General features: G+C 37.0%; 1 protein-coding gene across 6 annotated transcripts in view; it reads left to right on the top strand.

Annotated features, from left to right (window-relative positions):
* The window catches only part of PAN3 (poly(A) specific ribonuclease subunit PAN3), an 84,028-nt gene that overhangs the window by 15,003 nt on the left and 48,379 nt on the right, over nucleotides 1-20,646 (top strand). For 4 of the 6 annotated variants that reach the window (XM_075490827.1, XM_075490825.1, XM_075490824.1 and 1 more), the window contains 3 exons: nucleotides 9,620-9,686; nucleotides 11,670-11,740; nucleotides 13,967-14,029. In XM_075490827.1, the coding sequence (XP_075346942.1) occupies nucleotides 9,620-9,686; nucleotides 11,670-11,740; nucleotides 13,967-14,029 (201 nt within the window). The remainder of the gene's footprint in view (nucleotides 1-9,619; nucleotides 9,687-11,669; nucleotides 11,741-13,966; nucleotides 14,030-20,646) is intronic. The other 2 variants (XM_075490828.1, XM_075490830.1) reach the window with 1 other exon arrangement.

Genomic DNA, 20,646 nt, shown 5'->3' with positions numbered 1-20,646 from the left:
CAATGGAATTAACACATGAAGTACTATAACAACTCCCTCAAACTGTTATGCTTTTTAAAAGCTGAAAAGAAGATGGTCTCTCCCTGTACTCAAAGGTTTAACAAACCAGTTTCTGGTAAATGAAAGAGAGCACAAGTCAAAGAGTTCGCACTGAGTCCTGACAACAACTCTCTTCTTTTATATCAAGGAAACTCTCCTTATGAGCTTACTTTGATCTCAATTGTGGCTGTATTATGGATTGAAAAATAACTCAGCAAAAGGTGGGAAATAATTAGGTGTGTTCCCTTTTTTCTTTTTTGTGCTGCATGTTTTCAAGAAGGCTGGATTTTTCTCATTCAACAGAATTGCAAAACTATGGAAATGTTTATTACTGACAGTGATGCATGATTTAAAAAGAAAAAATTTAACCTCTGATCCCAAAGTGTACTATTGAAGCTGGAAGTTAAATTTTAGTATCACTCAGATCATATAATTTTATCCTTTTAGTGCAAAGTCATTATGTTTTGTATCCTTAAACTGTATTCTACAGCAACACTGGAGTTCTAAACACAAATTTTTAATTATAACTCTTTCTTCTAGAAAGACAATAAGGCATGCATCTAACATGAATGCTCATAGGACTTTTGAATACTTTACTAATGCCTGTGAGATTACAGTCAAGCCATTGTGTTTCTCTTTTTGAGAAAAGAGAAGAAATTGATGTGCCTCTTACCCATTGGAGGCTTCTGAAGAAGGATTTCATTAGTGTTGAAAAAGTGCTTACAGGCATTAAACTACAGTTTAAAAAACATTCTTATATTGATTGTTTTTTTTTTCCTTTGAATCATGTAATTTAAGTTCTTGTTTGCATAGGTAAAACTGGTAACGCTGTCTGTTTTGATTGTGTGTCAGCTTCTAAATGAAGTCCATACTGACAAAGTTTAGCCACTTGGAATGCGGTTTTCCATGTCATTCAGCCCTTTGGAGAACAAGGCGAGGGAAAAATCTTAGTGACTTTTACTTTAAATAATACTAATGCTTTATGGTTTGGAACGGAGGCTTTAAATCTGATAGATTGGTGGTTGTGTCAAGGATATACCTTTTGCACTGTCTCTGAAAATTTGCCCAGATTTTGTCACTTGATTAAACATTAGCAAAACTCATTTATATAGACCTGCTAGAGACTTCCTAGATGTTAGATAATTTTCTGAAGATGTAGTCAGTCTGCATTGGCATGTTCCAGCTTGAGTATGTTCTTGCAGTTACAGCTCTGGCCTAATCTAGGCCTTGCCTGAACTCTGAGTAGGAATGCTGATCTGCTTCATTTCCATCTTTCCTTTTCTTCTACTTCAGACTGAAGCAGCATGGAAGTGGATCTGTATTTAATGAGAGAGAGCTGCATCTGTGTTAATTGCAGCAGAGGGGTGTATAAGGGAAAAGACTTTTGCTCTGGGCTTAGAGAAACTGAGCTGAAGATAAGTGAATAAGGAATTGCACAAGTGAAAAACACAGAAATTAGGACAAACAAGCAAGCTGGCATAATGCAAAGTTGGGGCAAAGTAGGGTGGAGAGAACAAATCTATGTGCTTAGTTCTCTCTAGGTCCTTGAATCAAACCGAAGATACTGAAAATTTAGCGTTCTGCCATCGATGAAACATCAGAAGTCTTCTGTAAAATATCTCATTAGCCTCTCAGTTTTGCTTTTGCAGATGAAAAAACATCAGTTCGATCTATGAGTTACTTAGTCATCTCTGATGGATCTGTGCAGGTCACAAATAGATACATCAGTGATGTGGAATGAGGAAACTTTTTCAGCTTGTTTTTTAAAACTGAGAAATTGCACAATCATGTAAATAAACACACTGTTAGAAAAACACTAGTAAGATACAATTAGATGTTAAGAAATGTTAAATTTAGGTTGCCAGTGCAGCCTTGGGGTTATATATTGAGATGCATTCCTCATAACATTGTATAATTTTTTCAGTGGGAAATTTATAAGTGGGACTTATTTAGGACACAAGATGTGTGGTGTATGCGTAATGAGCATCCATTTGATAGTCGATTAAGTGTTCATCTTACGGTTCCATGCCTTACTCCTGCACGCTGCTTACATCCTTCTCGTGAAGACTGTTAGTTGGCAGTGTGCTTTCCTGTGCAGGCTGTGATTATTGCATCCAACTTTGTGGAATGCTTTCCTTATGAAAGAAGAAAGTAGTCTGCATTTTATAGAGGCAGGGGAAGAAAAAGGATGGCAATTAAACAAACAAACCCTCCTGTCCCTCAACAGTGCTGGCAAACTAGAGACCCCAGAGTTTTTGAAACTGACCTGTACAGCCGGAAGGTGAGGAATGGAGTTAATGACCACCTGTAGAAGGCTTGGTTCAAATTGCTTAACTGGCCTCAATCTAGCAAAGATAGTAATAGAGTCAGTCTCTGCTGAGTAACGCTCATTTTCTTTTAGCATGAGATAATCTTTCTGCAGTCCATACTTTATTCGTTAGATACATTCCAACATAATCATCAGGGATTCAATAGATGAGTCGTCTTGACTATTCTTAATTAATCTCCAGAATGTATTTGTCATGTGCAGCAAATAAAACTGAGGTTTGTTGAAAAGAGTATGTGTTTGTGTACATTGGGGTTGTTATAATGCATATGTAATGGAGCCACATTGCCTCAAGCAAAGCTATATTTTTGTGTCCAGTGCATAATCTGTGTTATGGTGTTAAGTAGACAGCAAAAGGAAGGAAAGCAACAGTGGATTGTGTGATGAATTGGGGAGGGCATGTACTTCTTTGATCATAAATAATGTGGGTGACTAGTGGTCAGCATTTCTGCAGAACGGATATTTCTGACTTTGAGATTTCATTTGTATGTGTTGAAGAATACTTTACGAGATCTAGAACATCTCATTGGGGTTAAATTAGTGGTGAAGATGCAATTAATGGCAGTGCTTAGTTTGCAGTGGAAAAAAAGAGTAAAAATCCTTGGTACAGGTCAGAAGAGGCAGGATTTTTGAAGTAGCCATGGCTCTAATTTTTTTCTTCCTTTCTGAAAAATACCTCTTTGCCTCATCCTTCCACTCCTCCTGCCTCAAAGGTCTTTGCTGTTAGCCAGCCTTTCCTTGCCCCCCATTGGCCTCTTCTGTTGTTACTAACTAGTTTCCTATTAATAGTGTCCTGTCCTCATCGATTTGCTTTTTCCCATAATACAGTTTTGTTTCATGTGTCTCTTTTTCCCTGAATCTGCATGTGCTTTCGTATACTACATTAGCAGTATTGGCTTCCATCTTATCAAAGCGTTTTCTGTTTTCCCTTTCTCTAACTAGTAACAGAGCAGGCCTGCACAACACATGGCCCACAAGCTGCATGCTGTCCTTGAAGCTGTTCTTTTTCTTTTTGGCATAGCAGCAGCCAAGAGACAGTCAGAGGTGTGGTTCAAGAAGCAGCTCATTGCTTTTGGCTTTCCCAGCAGTGAGGAGGCAGGAGCTGGCTGGCCAGGATGCCTCTGATGCTTGGCTGTTTGCTCAGTCGCTCTGCATGTGCCACTTGGCTAGCTGGTGTTTGTGTTCCTGTGGCATTAGTGCTAATGCATTTGACTAACTTCATGGCTTGATTAAAGATACAGGTCGTGCCAGAAGGAGCTTTAGCAGTGTTATGTTGGGATGGTAAAAGGATATGTGAATCATCTGGGGGAATTTATAGCAGGATAAGGCAGAGGAGTTGATGTTAAAACTTCTAATATCATATTAGAATTGAGCAATTTGGTTGTAAGACCATAAAACAGTAGGTGTCTTCATGTATGTTACTTCAGAGATCCAGTTTTCCTTATTTTGATAGGATGAGATTTATAACTACATGGCGTCCATTGGGCTGCAGGTTATGTAGAAAGTAAGAACCACAACTTTTCAATTAATCACTCTAATCACAATAAAAAAATTACCTAACAGTCTTCAGTATTAAAGTTGGCAAGGCCAAGCAATGGAGAAGAATTGGTCTTGCTTGCTTTCACCATGCTAATGTTGGTATACTAAGCGTTCTTCAAAAGCCTGAGAAGTAGAGACCATGCTCACTTCAAAGCCTTGCAGCTGAATAAACACAAGCACCTTTGTTTCCATTGCTGCATCTGCCAGGAGTAGAGTAATAAAACTCTCCTTATAGCATAGAAGCTTGTAAACGTCTTCAATTTTTAACTGTTGAGAACTGATTGGAACTACAGACATGCTATTTTAAATATAAAATTATGCAGTTGTTTACATAATGCTTTCTGAACAAATCCAGTTGCTTCAGTTCAAACAGTTGAGTGGGACATGCTGTAGATGGTGCCAAATATGCTAACCGTTGAAGACAAGTTTTGAATTGTTTAGAAAAGAAAGCAAAAGGTATCACCTTTTGTAGGTCACAAAAGGTGATTGTGTTTAATCTGACAATTAAACAATTATTTGTTTGGTTGTGATGATCTCATTCTTTTGCAGGATGACTTCTTCTATAGTCCAATTAACAGTATTCTAAAAATTACAAAGATATATCCTGAAATATAGTTCCAGTAGAACAGTATTAAGATGAAGAGAATAGCTTGTGACATACTACAAAATATTTTGAGATAACATACTTAGCACAGGAATGAATCTGAGGAAAGTGCTTATTTTCTCAGGGTTAGGGCAAGGAATATGGAGACAGAGGGAACAAATGACATCTCTTACGTATTTTGGGGAAAAGAAATGGTGGAGAAGAAAGCAAAAACCCTCACTTAAAATAAGTCTTGTAACATAAGCTATGTAAAATTAGATCTAATTGTGTGCAGCAAAGCTTTATTCATTGTCTATCTTTATGAGAATTTTGTAACTATATACTTCAGCGGAGGGAGATGAAAGCAGAGCAAACTTGTCTTAAGTGCAGCTATAATTTTGGGTTTTGCTACTGAACATTGAAGGGTGGAAGCAAGGTGGTGTATACCTTTAGAAGGTGGAAATATTTCTTGTAACACTTCTCTTCCTAGCATACTGTAACAAGGAATTATTGAAAAGAAGGTGAATGGTGTCCTGGGCTGCATTAGGTAAAGCATTGCTAACAGGTCAAGGGAGGTGATCCTTCCCCTCTGCTCAGCACTGGTGAAGTCACACCTGGAGTGCTGGGCTTCTCAGTGCATGAGAGACATGGACGTACTGGAGAGAGTCCAGCAAAGGGCCACGAAGATGATGAGGGGACTGGAGCACCTCTTCTGTGAGAAAAGGTGGAGGGAGCTGGGGCTGCTCAGCCTGGAGAAGAGGAGGCTTGGGGAATCTCATCTATGTACATAAATACCTGAAGGGAGGGTGCAAAGAGGATGGAGCCAGGCTCTCTTCCGTGGTGCCCAAAGACAGGACCAGAGGCAACGGGCACAAAGTGAAACATGGGGGGTTCCCTCTGAACATCAGGAAACACTCTTTCATTGTGAGAGTGACTGAGCACTGGCACAGGTTGCCCAGGGGAATGGTGGAGTCTCCATCCTTGGAGATATTCAAAAGCCGTCTGGATATGGTCCTGGGCAACCAGCTCTAGGTGGCCATGCTCAAGCAGGAGAGCCGGACCAGTTGGCCTCCAGAGGTCCCTTCCTACCTCAGCCCCTCTATGAGTCTGAAAAGTATCTAATCATCAAAACTATAATTAAAGTAGCAACCTAATATGAAAATTATTTTTACAGTGATGCTGTTGATCTGCTGTCAGTGTTGTCTTAAAGTCTGTGTGAAAATAATACTTTTTTTAAAAGACCTTAACTTGCAGCAGTTCTGAATAGGAAACGTTAGTACACAATAATCTATCTTACGTGTAGGTAAGATAATATTCACTTTGACAAAAGTTTAATTTTGACACAGTACCTTTTCACACAGTCTTTTCCTAAGAGGACTTGTTACTTTGATTAATCCTTGGTGCTCGAAGACAGAGTAAACACTTCTGAATGAGCATATTACCCCCAGTGACTTAATTGCTTGAATATTCAGGAATTAACACAATATTCTGAAAAACTTTATTTCTCAGTTTTTCTGTGAAATTAAAGAGCCTGTATTTTGTTACTGGTGGAAGGTTCAACAGTGGGAGAACTTTAAGCTGAAGCCTCAGGTTAAGTCCTTGGACAGAGATGAATGTGACAGTTTTGTTCTGCAGTAGCTTTCTTTTCAGATGTGAACAGAAACAACTTATTAATTCCTTTAAAGGGAGAGGGGCAGGCTGTATGCCAGTCAGCCTAGTTGAATTTTAACTAGTGCTTAAAGAACCTCAATAAATCATAGCAATAGACAGGCAAAGAAAAGGAGTTTATATGGAACTGAGTGACATTGGTGTGGTGCTTGGTTATGACAAAGTTGTTTTTCCATATGGTGAAAGTCATGATGTACTAAAAAAGTCTGAAGCTCTCATGTGTGTGCTTGCCTTGCCTGGCAGGCTTAATAGGAATCAATAGTTAGTTTTCTTCTTCTGTTAATGGTTGCTCTTACCTTTCTGGAGCTTTCATCTTTTGAGCTTGAGGTTCTTGTGATTGCATTCTTCTTGAAATTGAATTTGTATGAAAAATAGTTCAACACCATTAGAAGAGATTGAGAAATGTTATTTAAAATCAAAACTGTCTTCCAGAAAACACAAATAACAAATAGTACTTGAGTTTTCTTTTCTTTTTTTCTTTCAAGACATTTTCAGCCCGAGTTGGTAAAAATCAGATACAGGAATAACCTTCTTTAACACTAAATGCTTTTGGGGGTGGTAGAAATTTTAATATTAAAACAGTTTAAAAATCCTTTACTGATTACATGCAGGACTTCTATGAATAATCTTAAGGTAAGAAGCTGATGCATGTGTAATAAAAGTGAGCAAAATGAAAAATTCATGAAAGCGAGTGGTGAAGTGGAGGTTTTTCACCTCATTCAAGGCACAGCTTACAAGCAGTTATTAAAGCAAGAGCAGCCCAAGATCAGCAAGAGAAACTTTGGTTTCTCATAGTCCTGGTTCACGTAAAATATGTTTGCACCTTGAACAAGACTTGACTTTGTAAAAAGCACAGTTGATGTTCATAGGTTTTGTTTGCACTGTGCTTTCAGAATCCTGAACAATGTGTTATGTTGCAATCTGTTGTCTCCCTTGTGTGCACTGTATGTTTTTAGTGATCGTATCAGCACTGATTTTCATCATCGCAGCCACCTATTCACATTGCAGGTCTGTTGATTGAATGTTTAACTCCTGTACTTGAAGAGGTAGAATATTGATGGCACAAAAGTACTTGGTTCCAAGTTTAAGCCTAACCATCTTTGATACCAACCCAGATCACAATATCATGTTTATCCCCATTCCAACAGACCATTACCTCTTGCATTAAAATTATTGTGAAAATCTGAGTCTTATAAATAGACATTAGCATTATTTTTATCTATGCCTGGACAAATTTTGTGCAAATTTGAAAGATTCCCTTTAGGAAATGTCTTCCTAAACCACTTCCTCTTATAAGGATCAGTGTGGATGTATCAAATGCCAAGAAAAGATGCATAATAGGGATGCTTCTTAAATATTTGTGAAAAACTATTTAACTTCTTTCCATTGCTTTGTCAGGAAGAGAATACTATGTATGAATAGCTGAGCTACTATAATCCAGAAATTACTTATTTTGATGTATTCTTATTCTGGATTTCAATGACAGTGAGCAGAAGGGTGAGCATCCCTGAACTTGGGCAAGATTGTTAACTTAGTGTGGATCTCCCAAAGTGTTACCTTGTTTTGTAGAAATGTAAACTTTGTTTCACTAGTCATCCCTTCTATGTAAAGAACTAATTGTTGATCACTACCCTTTTAGTGAGAGTTACAGTGTGTCAGTTCCATATATTTAGGAACATGAAACACGTGGCATCAAAAGAACGAAAGAGCATATAGCAAACAGCTTTCTTCATTTAAGTCTTGGAAAAGCTGAAGGTTTACATAGTATTTACATGTGTACATATATTACACATTGTCCTAGGACATCTGCATGTGCTATAGTTTAGCTTCATATAGTACTGTGTACTTGTACTGGGTGAAGAGTTGTATCAGAGAAGCCTGAATGATTGTAGAGAGCTTGCTGTAGCAATGGAGCACAGATAATGGAAATAATACATGGGGGAATAAAGCATTGAGGGATTGAGCATGTTGTTGAGAGGGTAGTGTTTTAAGATACCTGCTGAAGTACCTAAATTTTACCAAAACTTTCGTCAAGTTACTTTTCTAACAGTGCAGGCTCTTTTTTTTTTTTCTTTTACAACTTGTTTTCCACATAAAAACTACTTTACACAATCTATTTGTTCTTTTAGATACAAATATTAAAAGCTGCAGCTTCTGGTGAAGTCAGTGGTAGTATGAAAACTGCAAATGTTGAGAAACTTGAATTGCAGTAGGTTTACAGTTCTACCATATTGGATAACACTCCAGCTTCTGTTGGTTCTCCTCTGTTCTTACCAAATTTATTCCAGAATATTGATCTTTCTGGTGAAGAACTACATGAAGTGGCTTTGAAGTATAATGTAGTAAGCTTCTTGCCCTCTGCCACCAACACTGAGATCGGCCGTGGAAAAATGCAAGCATAAAGACTAACTCCAGTGACCAGTTTTGAGTCTTAGTCTGTGTCTAGACTACTAAATTAAACATGCCTGGAAATTTTCCTTGATGCTTAGGGCCAGCTGGCACAAAATGGCCTGTTTGTGCTGGTGTACGCTCACCCGGTAAAGCAGAGGCTGCATGCAAACTGTCTATTTGAAGGGATCTCCAATCTTTTCACTGTTGAATAGTGCCTGGAAATTGGCTGGGAGAGTCCTGGTTGATGTGGGCCAAAAGCATGCCAGGGAGTATTTTAACAAATTACTGGTAGTCTCACTTAGTGATGGAGGACACTTCCTGACCTTGCCTTGCTTTTCTTCTCACACTTTTTCTTCCTGTTGGGAGACAGGAAGAAAATGGTCAAAGAAAATAACAAGTAGGAGTAAGGAGAGACACTTTTAAACTTCTATATCAAAGCAGTGGTAGCTCTTAGAGCAGCCTCACTTAGTCCAGTTTATTGCTAGCCCATATCTCTAAAGGAATGTAGGAGAAGCAGGTGGAGCCTAGGAGGAATTGAGAGGGTTTCAGATGTCCTGCTGGCTTACAAGAATTGCATGATTTTGCTGAAAGGTCTCAAAAGGTTTTTTTCGTTTTTAAAAAGAATCTATCAAATGCTATACTAATTTGAGTATTTTTTGTTGGAGAAGTTTCAGTTTGTGATGATAGTGTATAATAAAGGGAGGAGTTGTTTCAGGAGTACAGTGTGAAAGAATGTTTAAAGGAGATAAGTAATTGGCTTGTCTAACATTTTGACGATGTACAGGAAGAGAACCATAGGTTTAGTAGACCCTCCCAAGTTAGAAGAAATTAATGAAGATAGGGTTTTGTTTTGATATACAGTCATTTTTGGGTTGCATTGCTCTCCTGCGAAATGCTGTATTTTACTAAATGTTTTTGTCAACTACAAACCACTGTCTGCTTAGACTATTAAGTGGGGAATGAGCACAGGTTTAATAGTCTCTTCTTAAGACTTTCTGAATATCATCCCAAATGCTTTCACTCAGTCTTTTACAGCTTTATTTTACATGCACAGTTTTGTCTTATTTTTGCAGAGGATGACAAATAGCAGCAGCTCCCCTAGCCTTCTCAATGACAGTGCCAAGCAGTACGCAGGCCATGGTAAGTACTTTTAAAGTAATATGTGTAAAAGGATGTTTGGAAATTTAAGACATTCACTTTTCATTTTAGTAAAACTGAGACTTAAGGGGGTTTTTCTTTCTCCTCTGATTTGATTTGGGATGCAATAGAACTTTATTTTTTAACAGTAGTGTATTCTGTGATTACTTGTAACCCAAAGCTGAAGTGCTACTGAACTCATAAATTTTCAGCCTTCTCTTTGCTCCAGTGGGGAAAAAAAAAAAAAAAACACTAAAAAAAAAAAACACCAACAACCAAACCCAACCAAACAAAAAACCAACAAAAAAATCCCAAAACAAAACCACCACCTAAAAAAAAAAAAATTATCGGTCTTGCTCCAGTGGGGAAAAACTACCCACCCACCCCCCCCCCCCCCCCCCCCCAAAAAAAAACCCACAACCCAAAAAAAACCAACAAAACCACCACCTAAAAAAAAATAAATTATTATTGGTCTTGTCACTTTGAGTGAAATGCTAGTTTGGATAACCACTGTAAAGCACTGATAGCTTAAATAAGCATTTATGTTGCTCCACAGTAGTATTCCTTTTTATTGTGCTTTTCAAGTAAGTTATTGTGTGGAATGAACGTACAGGTTTTTATTCCTAAATTTAGGCTGTACAGTTTTTGTGAAATGTGTCACATAACTGATGATTTTTAATAGGTATTAAGTTTTGTCCTGTAAGCAGTACTTCACATCTTATATATCCCCCCCCCCCCCCCCCCATTGGGAACATGGTTTTCAACCAAACAAAATGTCTCCATAGTGCAGGCCAACATACTTGCTAAATTACTGTGGAGGGTATATTGAACTTCTGTAATGCACTTTTTGGAATCACTTTCCAAATTGTAACAGGCACTGCAGATTATTTCAGCTATAGCTGTCAAACTATCTTCTTTAAACTCTTCTTTAAAGAAGAGGATACTACTTCCTTATGGCAAGGACATAAATTTAAAATATATTTCTGCTCTGAAAATTGCTGTGTAAATGATGTTCTAGAAATCCATTTTCACGTCTGACCCTGCAGCTAGTCTACTTACTAGGGTTATAATTTTTTAAGCATGGTAGTAACTACTATAAAATTAACTTGCTTGAAAGTTGAAATTTGTTTGGTGTGTGTGGTTCCCCCCCCCTCCCCGGTTCATTTCCAGTAGGCTTTGTGATTAATTCTACTTCTTTTATTCCACCGAACAATTAGCTATTCAAGGCAGTGGAGGTCTCCAGTTTTAAATGCAGTCAGAGTTTGACTGTGACAGGCCAAATAGTGATGGTGATGCATGTGAAGGAGAGAAACCAGACTGACTTTTGGAAAACAGTTTAAATTCTGTTGTGTCTCAGGTCCTTTTCTCCCCCCTGCCCAAGCTGTGCTTCACTTGTACAATTACCCCTTTAAGGAGCATTGATTAATGTTGAAGACAGTGTTTCATCAAAACACGATGTTTACAGCTGGCAGTCATCTCCTAATTTGACAGCTCTGCCCATGCAGTTTGGAGTTCACAGCTGCATCTGTTATTGTTATGCAGGTTTTGGTGCTTCAGCTCTGGAGGGGATGCATAGGGATGAAGAAAAAGCAACAAAAAGCTACTAATAGAATGTAGACTTTTGCTACCTTTAGTTCTGATTTAAATTTGTGCAGAACAGTAACAGGACAAATAAGGTCCACATCATTATTTGTAAGACTGTGTTACATAGAAGATGACTTATTTCAGGTATCTGGAGAGGAAGGCTTTGAAATGTTAGATGGACATCAAATAATGTCAACAGCAATTAAACTTACTGACTTCTGCTAATAAGCTCCATTTCAACTGAGCAGTTGCACAGAATCTAATAAATGCTGTGTTTTTTTAGCAGTGTGGTTGCTAAACTTAGTTTTGTCAAAAGGATTTTTTCCATACAGAAATGTTTACAAATGTAAAACTTTGTAATATTAGAGGTATATAATACGTTGTTTTACATTCTTTTTACAGATCCACTAACTTCACCAAATTCATCCTTGTTTAATGACTTTGCTGCCCTCAGTGTGTCTCAAAGGAGGAAGGTATGCAACAACTAAATTTTAAGTAGCATATTTGTGTATCAGTTGACAGGGAAGAAGACCTGGAATAACTTGAAATGCTATGTGAAATAAGGATGATTCTTCTAATGTTACTAGATTTATTTTACTATGTTGCTGCTGATATAAATAAGGTCTTACTACTTCCTTTTTGCTACACCAGATCAGATTGCTGCTGCTATTAAGAAATATTCCAAGCACTTGTGAACCGAAGTTTATAAGAATGCTTTGAATATGAAAATTAGGACATAGCCCACTGAATTTGAAAACAAATTATTTTTCTTGTACTGAGGCACAAGACAAGTCACCTGCAAGCCTTCATGGCAACAAGTTCTGAATACATTAAGAATCATTCCCCCATTTATTTATACATGATGTGAAGGTAATTCTTACAGTTTAAAATGCCTTTAGTTTGAAAGACACTCTATAATATTATTGGGAAGCTAGGATTTGGGATTTTTTCCCCCCTCTAATCTGTATTGAGAAATCTTTCTTTTGCTGAAGGCTAGAAAGCATGTTCAAACACCTTTGACCTGCACCAACACAGGTTGTGGTGTTTTCCTGTTATACACTTACAAACACAGTGGCTGGAATAAGAGACAAACATCTGGTTACACCAGAGTTTTCTCATTTTTATGAACTGTGGCTTATCAAAAAAGACATCTTGTCCCAACCAGTTATCAGATTTTACTTTCACTGATGACTTTCATGTTTTACTACTCTTCTTATTAGCCATGTGATCCTGAACTTTCCGGTAGTCGATAATGAATTGTCTTGAAAGCATGCTACATCAGCATGCTTGTGACTTTTCAGAGCTTCATTTGTGAGTTGGCAGTTAGCTCTGTATCATTCCTGCAGGTGAAGATTGGGCTTAAAGATAATTACCGTAGTTGGCCCATCAGACTAATGTTCCTTGAAATGAAATGCTGTTATAGAATGTTAACTTCCTAATATTATGATGTATCCAAACTACATGGAATCTCTGAATTGCCCTTTTCCTTAATGCCAGTATAGTGCACTGGGAGTTGGATGTAAACAACTATAAATGTATTGTTTATGCACTTACTGAGGATAGTGAGAAAGAAAATAAGCATACATTCCTTTTTAACTCAGTCTGCAAGCACTATATATATGCACGCAAGTGTGTGTGTGCTTATGTATATAAACCACATACACAAAAGAAAATGCACTATCATACAAAAGTATTACCAGAGGGACTGCTGCCTCTAATATTAAAAATTATTTCAAAGTTAATTAAAACAGTAGAAAATGGAAACAGATTAATGTTTGACTGTAAAGCTCAGATAACTCAAAGCTCAAATACTGATGGTAGAGTCTTTTCTGTCTTGATCCCTTTTTTCCCCAAGAAAAAAATCAGGAAGTTAAGCCACTTGCTACTAAAATAGTATCAAGAGAAAGATTTATCTGTGAAACTGATTGACTTGGATTTGTTCCAATCAGTATTTCAGACATAACTGGCATTAATTGAAAGACGTTTATGTTTTGCTTTGCATATTAATAGTTTGTTGCTTATTATGACTGCTATTTTATAATGTATGTTTGTATAAAAGGTTGTTAAATAATACTAGTAATAGGGAAGTTTTCATCTAATATTACTTGAGCTGTCTAAAATCTAGGCAGCCAGGCTCCCTCTATAGTCAGTGGAGAGAGATGAGCAGCTTAAAGGAACATTCAGCTCGCATTGAGAAAAATATTTTGGAAAAGACTAGATGTCAGTGACTGCTTTAAGTGGGTAAAAATTGATGGCTAAAGTTATGAGCAATTAATCACACTTTTGTGACTGACTGACTTTTACTACCAGACAATACATCGCAAATAGTCATGGATGTAGTTTCTTAATATTTTTAGGGTTTTTTGAGTACAATATTCAAATTGTATTAAGTTATTTCCTCAAAAGCACCAAATGCTTGAGTGCCAGGTATTTAAAAACTTGTGTGATATCCCCACCCCCACCCCGGTAACTGGGGTTTATTTAGAGCTTGAGCAAAGTAATTTATCAGGCCAGTGCTTGACGCCTGCTGTAACACAAGACAGATAGCCTTCTAGCAGTGTGTGCTTCTGTTCATTGACTCTAAAGGGAGCCTTGGTGACTAGCTCAAATGTAGAATTTTACATCATCTACTATTTGAAAAAAACTTTCCCTTTTCTTGCTAAGAGCCCAGGGCTAAAGTTTTGTTTGTTCTGAACTAGCTGGCAAAACCAGCATTTCCTTCGTTTATCACTGACTTGGAGGACAGATATAATACAGTCTTGGTAAGTGAATAAAGATCAATCGCTTTCCTTTACAAATTAGAATTGTGATATTTTAAATATTTAGAACTATTAAGTTATTTGCAACTATGTAAAAACTGCATGTTTGTGTTGTGTAAAACTGTGAATAGTTTCTGTAAAAGCATGTAATATGTAGCTGTGTTAAGCAAGGAAGTTAAGTTTATTGTCTCTGGATGTTGCTGATGATGTTATCCTGGCAGCCTGTTAGCAATGGGCAAGCCATATGGACATAAATATTTGATATCAATAAAATGTTAAAGATAAGAATTGATCGTAATTCTGAATATCCTTGCTTTTTAATTAGACAGTGTTTTTGAAACTAGTTAGTGTGACTGGGCTATTCAAGTTGCTTATGATTATTTTGATGTTTAAAGACATTCTACTTTTTGTTGAAAAAGTAAACATAGTCCTTAAATTTTTATGAACATTCTCAAGGTTATTTTCTCTGTTTAGAAATTATTAAACTGCATTTCAATTTTAGATTTCAGGAAAGCTAAGATTACTATTTAAAGACATTTTTATAGGATACTTAAAATGAAATCAAAGGAGCTAAGTATTTCTGTAGATGGAGCCTTGGTGGAGGTTCTGTCAACTGTAAAACCTTCTGGATTTACTGTCCGGTTGTTGTAACTCCACATGCAGTAAGACAAGCAGCCTTAAAGTGAATTTCCTATAAGAGATTTTCAGGTAAGTATTAATCTACAATGCACAAATAGGATTTGTGAAGCATGGAACAAAAGCTAGAGTTAGTAATAGACTAACCCTCTTTCCTGAGAATAATGATGTCACACTTACTTTATTTTCTCTTCAAATACATGTTATGCTTGTTAAAAATAGGGTGGCATACTGAACTTGAACTTCTTGGGTATTTTTCCTAAATTGGCTTTAGCCATTATCTAGAAGAATGCTCCTCTCTAAACCCTGAAATGATCTGGCTGGAAAACTTGCATTCATTTTGGTGGTTCTGGAAAACAGTTCATAAAAACATGTGCAACATAACTGATCAGAATCTGTTGCGAAGGGAGCGACAGCTTAATGCACTAAAAAGAAAATCTGTGATGAAACTTTGGTTTAAATTTGTTCTGAGACTGTTGCCACCAATCCAGGCTAAAGGGTTCCCCTGCTTGTCACTGGTCAGCCTTACAGGATAGCGAAAAGCATTGCTTTTACATTTTACTTTGTTTTTTCATGCCTTCAATCCTCATAAAAACTGAACTCTTCTGAAAAGTTCCTCGCATTGGTTTATTTCCACTTCATTTTTTTAATTGTTCAGCCACACCTAGAGGAGGGCCATTAAGGTGAGAACCACTGTTAGTCCACAGGCTGCAAGGAGTGAACCAGCTGCTGTAGTGAACAACTTTCAAGACAATTTTAATGTTATTTTTTATGTATTTTGAAGAAATTTTGTTTTAGAACTCCTTCCATTGGTTTTAGGTGACTAAAAGCCAGGACCAAAAGACTCTAGATTAGAATGGAAAGTATAGGAGAGATTACTTGGACTAAAGTTCACCCAGAACAGTGTGCTGCTGTTTAGTGCTCTCTGTGGAGATCTACAGCAAGTGAGACTGGATAGCAGACTTCTGTAATTCGTATACTTTGATCAGCAGTAATAAATGTGCAGAAAAAATAATTTTGAAACAGAAGACTGCCTGTAAGCTTAGTCTGCATAAGTGCAAGCTTTTTAGTGAGTACAAGGAGAGTTTCTCCTCTCATTTTTAAAAGAAAACGATAAAGCTAACTTCAGGTCCTATGGAAACCAAATTCTTAAGACGTAAACTATTGCTAGTTATTTTTGAGTGTCCTGTCCTCCATCTAGTTTTGTTACCTGTTGGGAAGCTATATTTTTCTCCAGCTTCCCATCTCCAGCTCTGCCTTGACACCTCTGGTACATGGTCTATATATTGCTCAGTGGTGTTCATTGAAAAGCCATGTGTGCCATGTTTGGTCTTGCTCTATTTACCGTTAATGAAAATGTGCTGAGACAGTTGTTTCATAGCCTCCTGAATATCATCTCAGAAGCATGAATCATGTTCGGAGAAGTTGAGGGGTCATTACCAAACACCACGTCATGTCACTGTGTTGTAAATTGCAGAATTATGGCTGCACAGACTTTATAGTGTACCTGGGCTAAATTTATATTTCAAATTTGAAATTTTCCTTCTGGGATTATACACCCCTACTGCAATACTAAAACATTACAGTTTATAAGTAGTGCAAAAAAAGTTGCTGCAGGAATAATGAGGAGGCATCACATTCTTGTTGCCTCATCCTGTTGTGTATTTGAAGGAAAAGAGCAGAATAAGATGACTGCATAGCGCAGCACTTGCTCTAGAATTGTGTTAAAAAGACCTTTGCTTATTTTGGTTTTGTATCTAAGCAGGTCAGATATATGTTATGACCTACAGACATCTAAAACTAAGTGCTACCCTCACTCCCCATCTTTAAAGCATAACTTTACAGCTAGCCACCTAGACTTTGTCAGGTGCAGCTTACAAGCTGAAGCAGTTAACTACAAATGTAACTTTAATGTGCAAGATGCTTTTGCTTATATTTACAAGCTTTATTTGATTCTTTCTATGCCAAGGTGTATGTAGTCTTCAGAAGTGATTTGCAGTAAAATAATTGAAAGATTTTTTTGAACTGGTGCACGCATTTGCTGAAGACACTATACAAATATTTAAAGCAGCTAGAAAATATACCATTTTTGAGAAATCATATGCTTAGTAAAGACCAGATTAGAAGTTGCATCAGTCTTTAGTCCTCTTTTACCTATAGTTTTGGTTCTTAACTATGCTTAATTTTTCCACTATTTTTCTAAGTAATATAAAAACTTCTAGGCTATTAGAAAAGAGACCTTTATACATTTAAAAAAACCTGTAGTTTGCTCACTGTGTGCTCCTTTAGCAATGGAGTTTTTGAAAGTACGTCTTGGGGTGGTGGTACTCTGGCAAGTCTTTGCTACACAGAACTATCTGCTCTAATGGTGGTGGAAAAAGCCTGCTTTTCCACCAGCTTATTTCAATTCAGCAGGTGGTATTAGTTTCTTAGTAAAGAACTTTGCCAGTATAACTACATCCGTGCTAGGTTTTAGCTGTTGTGCTAATTCATACCTCATCCAACCTAGCTAGGCTGCAAAATTGGTGAGAAAAGATTTGACTTAAAGATATGTCAGTTTTCCTTAGCTCCTTCTGAACTCTTCAAGATTTTCATGTCTTCAGCATATATACTTATGAAATACACTTTTTAGTATGTACACCTGAAAAGTTTTCCTTAGCTGTAGTTTAAAATGCATGATGTAATACCTGATCTGTTGCCGCTTTCACTCTTAAAATTTGATTAAACCAAGAATGGGTTTTTTTGCAGTGATCAAATATGTTGCTCCAGAATAAGACCTATTTCCATGCCAAATTGCACATTTTAGTTTTCTTTGGGTAGAAGAATCTTTTTTGTTTGTCTCTGTGTGATACTTTTCAACTAGTGAAAGTTTTGTCCCCAGCCAAACCCAGGGTTTCATGAACAATTTAAAAAAAAGGGTTCCAGATGGAAGGGTGGCTCGTCTGTAAGTGCATGTAATCTCAATGTATAACATTATAAACTTTAAAATTATAAACATATAAACATTATAAATGTTAGCATACTCTTCCTTTTTTCATAAAAAAGAAAAAAACCCATCGCCCAACAACAAACACCAACCAAACACACACTTAATTATTTTTTTTAACCTGTTGGCCAGGCTCCTATTCCATTTTTTGTGGTATCAAAGTAAAAAAATGGGTTCCAACCTTCAGAAGTTGAGATACAGAAAAGAAGTGTCGTCTGCCTCTCTACCAGTGAGAGATGGTAATGAAAGAGGAAGAGGAGAGAGTATCTTGGTTAGCAACAAACCCAGACAACGTGAAGGGGTTTGTAGCTCTATTGGCCACAAAGCTTAAAAAGTCACGACAAGACAACGCCTCTTTTTCATATTACCAGCTTGCAAATCTATTAGGATATTCCTGGCAAATATACCTAATGTTCAGGTGTAACACCTTGTAGAACTTGTTACTAAATCCAGTTACACAGTTGTATTCACAATTAACATGCTTCTTGGCTGATTGTGCCTGTATAGGGATTCTGCCCAGGCTATTGTGCTTTTCCTCAATAACATATTGAAGTTCATATCCATAGTGTTTCAAGTTCTGTCTTATTCCAGCTAATCGGTAATGGCTGTTGGGTGAAAATAGCAATGATGATACCAATGGCTTGTAGTTAGCTTTTAGTTTTCAAGACATAATACAACAAAAGTTGATTCTTTGTCAGTAGACTAGCACCCTAGCTGAGTGTTTAACCTCTTTTTCTAATGGTCTCTTTGCCATTAACTTATGTTAAAAACCCAAAGTCTTACAAAACAAGTCCACGTTGAAACTTAAAATTGCATATATTGCTTAATTTTGTTATAAATAGTACAAGGAAAATATGATACTGTATACCTATCTTTCCTGTCTGACAATGTAATATTTATTTTTATCTGTCTGTACATGCAGATACAGTCAACTCGCTGTACAACAGATGAGCCCTAGCTAATGCTACTGTGATACCTTTTAGCTATGGTAATTTAAGGTAATGCTGCTTAATTTAGCCTGTGATGGGGAAGGCTTAAGATAATTTGTATTTGCTTCAGTAGTATAGACACATAGACAGCATTACTCTAGCTCAGATTATTCACAATACTTTAAAACACAATAGCCTGCTCACGTGTTTGTATGCCAAACTTAATTGTTCATTTTTTGGTACAGAAAATATCTTGTAAATCTAAAATTCAAAGCCCACCAGAGGTAAGTGCATTTTAAGGAACAGAAATGTTATGTGGGACATGAGTGATCCTGAAAAAATCCAATTGCAGATCTTCAGTGGAAGAAAACTTTGGAATTGTGTAGTTTGATTTGCCAGCTTATCCAAACTTAAATATTACATGGAAGTTGTTAGACAGGAGGAGTCTTTACAGTTTGAATCTTCGTAAACATTTTCTTATTTAGATTTATTCCTCTAGGATAGCCTTAGAACATCTTACACCAGTGGTATGTCCAACCCTGAACTGGAAAGAGGAAGTGTGGCATTGCCCACTGTTGGTGAAACAGGAGGAACTAGGGGCAAAGACACTGTTACAGCAAGTAGTAGGAAGAAAATAGGCTTGCTAAACATGTTCCCAAACTTCTTGTTGAATGAATGGGAAGCAAGTAATTAAGCTGACTTGAGGAATATTTTCTAGCACGGGCTAATCTGTAGTAGTATTCTGATGTGAAGATGCTACTCAGGAAGGACATTTTTTCTTTTTAGAGTGGATTTCTTTTGTTCAATTGTAATGTTTCTCAGACTTTGGGGGTTTGTCTTTCATAATGTAACACCTTCCCTCTGATCATGCCAACCAATAGCTTCCTATCATTAATTGCTGGCAGCAGCGTGGTTCTACAGGGCAAGGGTGATAATTATTAGCTACAGTTGAAAATGCTTACCCTTCTCACCCTGGGGAGCCAAACTGTTGCTAGCAATTAAAGGTAGTTAGCTGTTCCCTGCCTCATGTAAACATTTGCAGCCAGTAATTACTACTACTTCTCACTTCTTTGCCCTGGAGGAACTGAACTCTTCCAGTAATGCTTTGTAATAATTTGGTTTTGTTGTTTTTTTTTCTTAAATTTCATTTTAATTGTTGTAGTTTAACCTTATTTTTCCATTTAAAAATAATTGTGATGTTTTTGAGCTTTCATAACTCATTTGGAACTTGTAACCATATTGGAAGTTGCAACTTAGTTTGAGAAATACTTGCTAAAGGATTATGAAGTATTTAAATGCTTTAGCCACCTCCCCTCCCCGAAGTTCAGTATATTGAACTATCCCTTCATCTGTATAGCTGAACAGGTTTTTTTACCTCATATAAAGACTTTAGGGAAGGCAAAAATGTAATTGCTTTTGTAATCATCCAAGGGAAATGGTCCCTCTGCCAAGAAATTGGGTTTGTGTGTCTGTGTTTTAGGTAGATATGTTAGTTCAGTTCAGAAATGATAGTGGATGCTGAGTTCTTGCTTGTTTCAAGATGCACTATTCTGTCTCTGTTGCTTTATTTGCTGCTCTGTGTAGAGGGCAGGGATGTAGCAAAGTTGATATGCTTGTTCAAACTGCTCAGCCTATTTGATCTTTCTTTTCCTTTGAACCTCTCCTCTTGGCAGACACTTTTTTTCCTGTGTTTTTTGGTCTACTGTAAACTCAGATTAGTTTTCTGAATCAGATGCCATTTTGCGCATTGAAAACAAGTGTAATTTAGAATTATTTTGATGCAAATAGACTGACATTTATTTCCAAACGTTAATATTGTATTGTCCATCTTCTAATGTCTATCTGAACAATGAAATCCTGGCCAAGTAATCTCCGGGTGATGTTTTATAGTAGATAACGAAAGTAAAATTTTCATTTAGTCTCGCCCACTTTTTAGGTTTTTTTCATACCAGTAGGACAAGAACTACTGGTATTTGAAGTCATTGTTTCTGTGTTGCTTTATGGCGTAGAATTGACCATTGTTCCTCTCCCCTGCCCACCAGTATGGTCCTTCATAAAGCCTAAAATAC

The sequence above is a fragment of the Mycteria americana genome, chromosome 1 (assembly GCF_035582795.1).
Source record: "Mycteria americana isolate JAX WOST 10 ecotype Jacksonville Zoo and Gardens chromosome 1, USCA_MyAme_1.0, whole genome shotgun sequence".
NCBI lineage: Eukaryota > Metazoa > Chordata > Aves > Ciconiiformes > Ciconiidae > Mycteria > Mycteria americana.
This window is presented reverse-complemented; position numbering and strand designations above follow the sequence as displayed.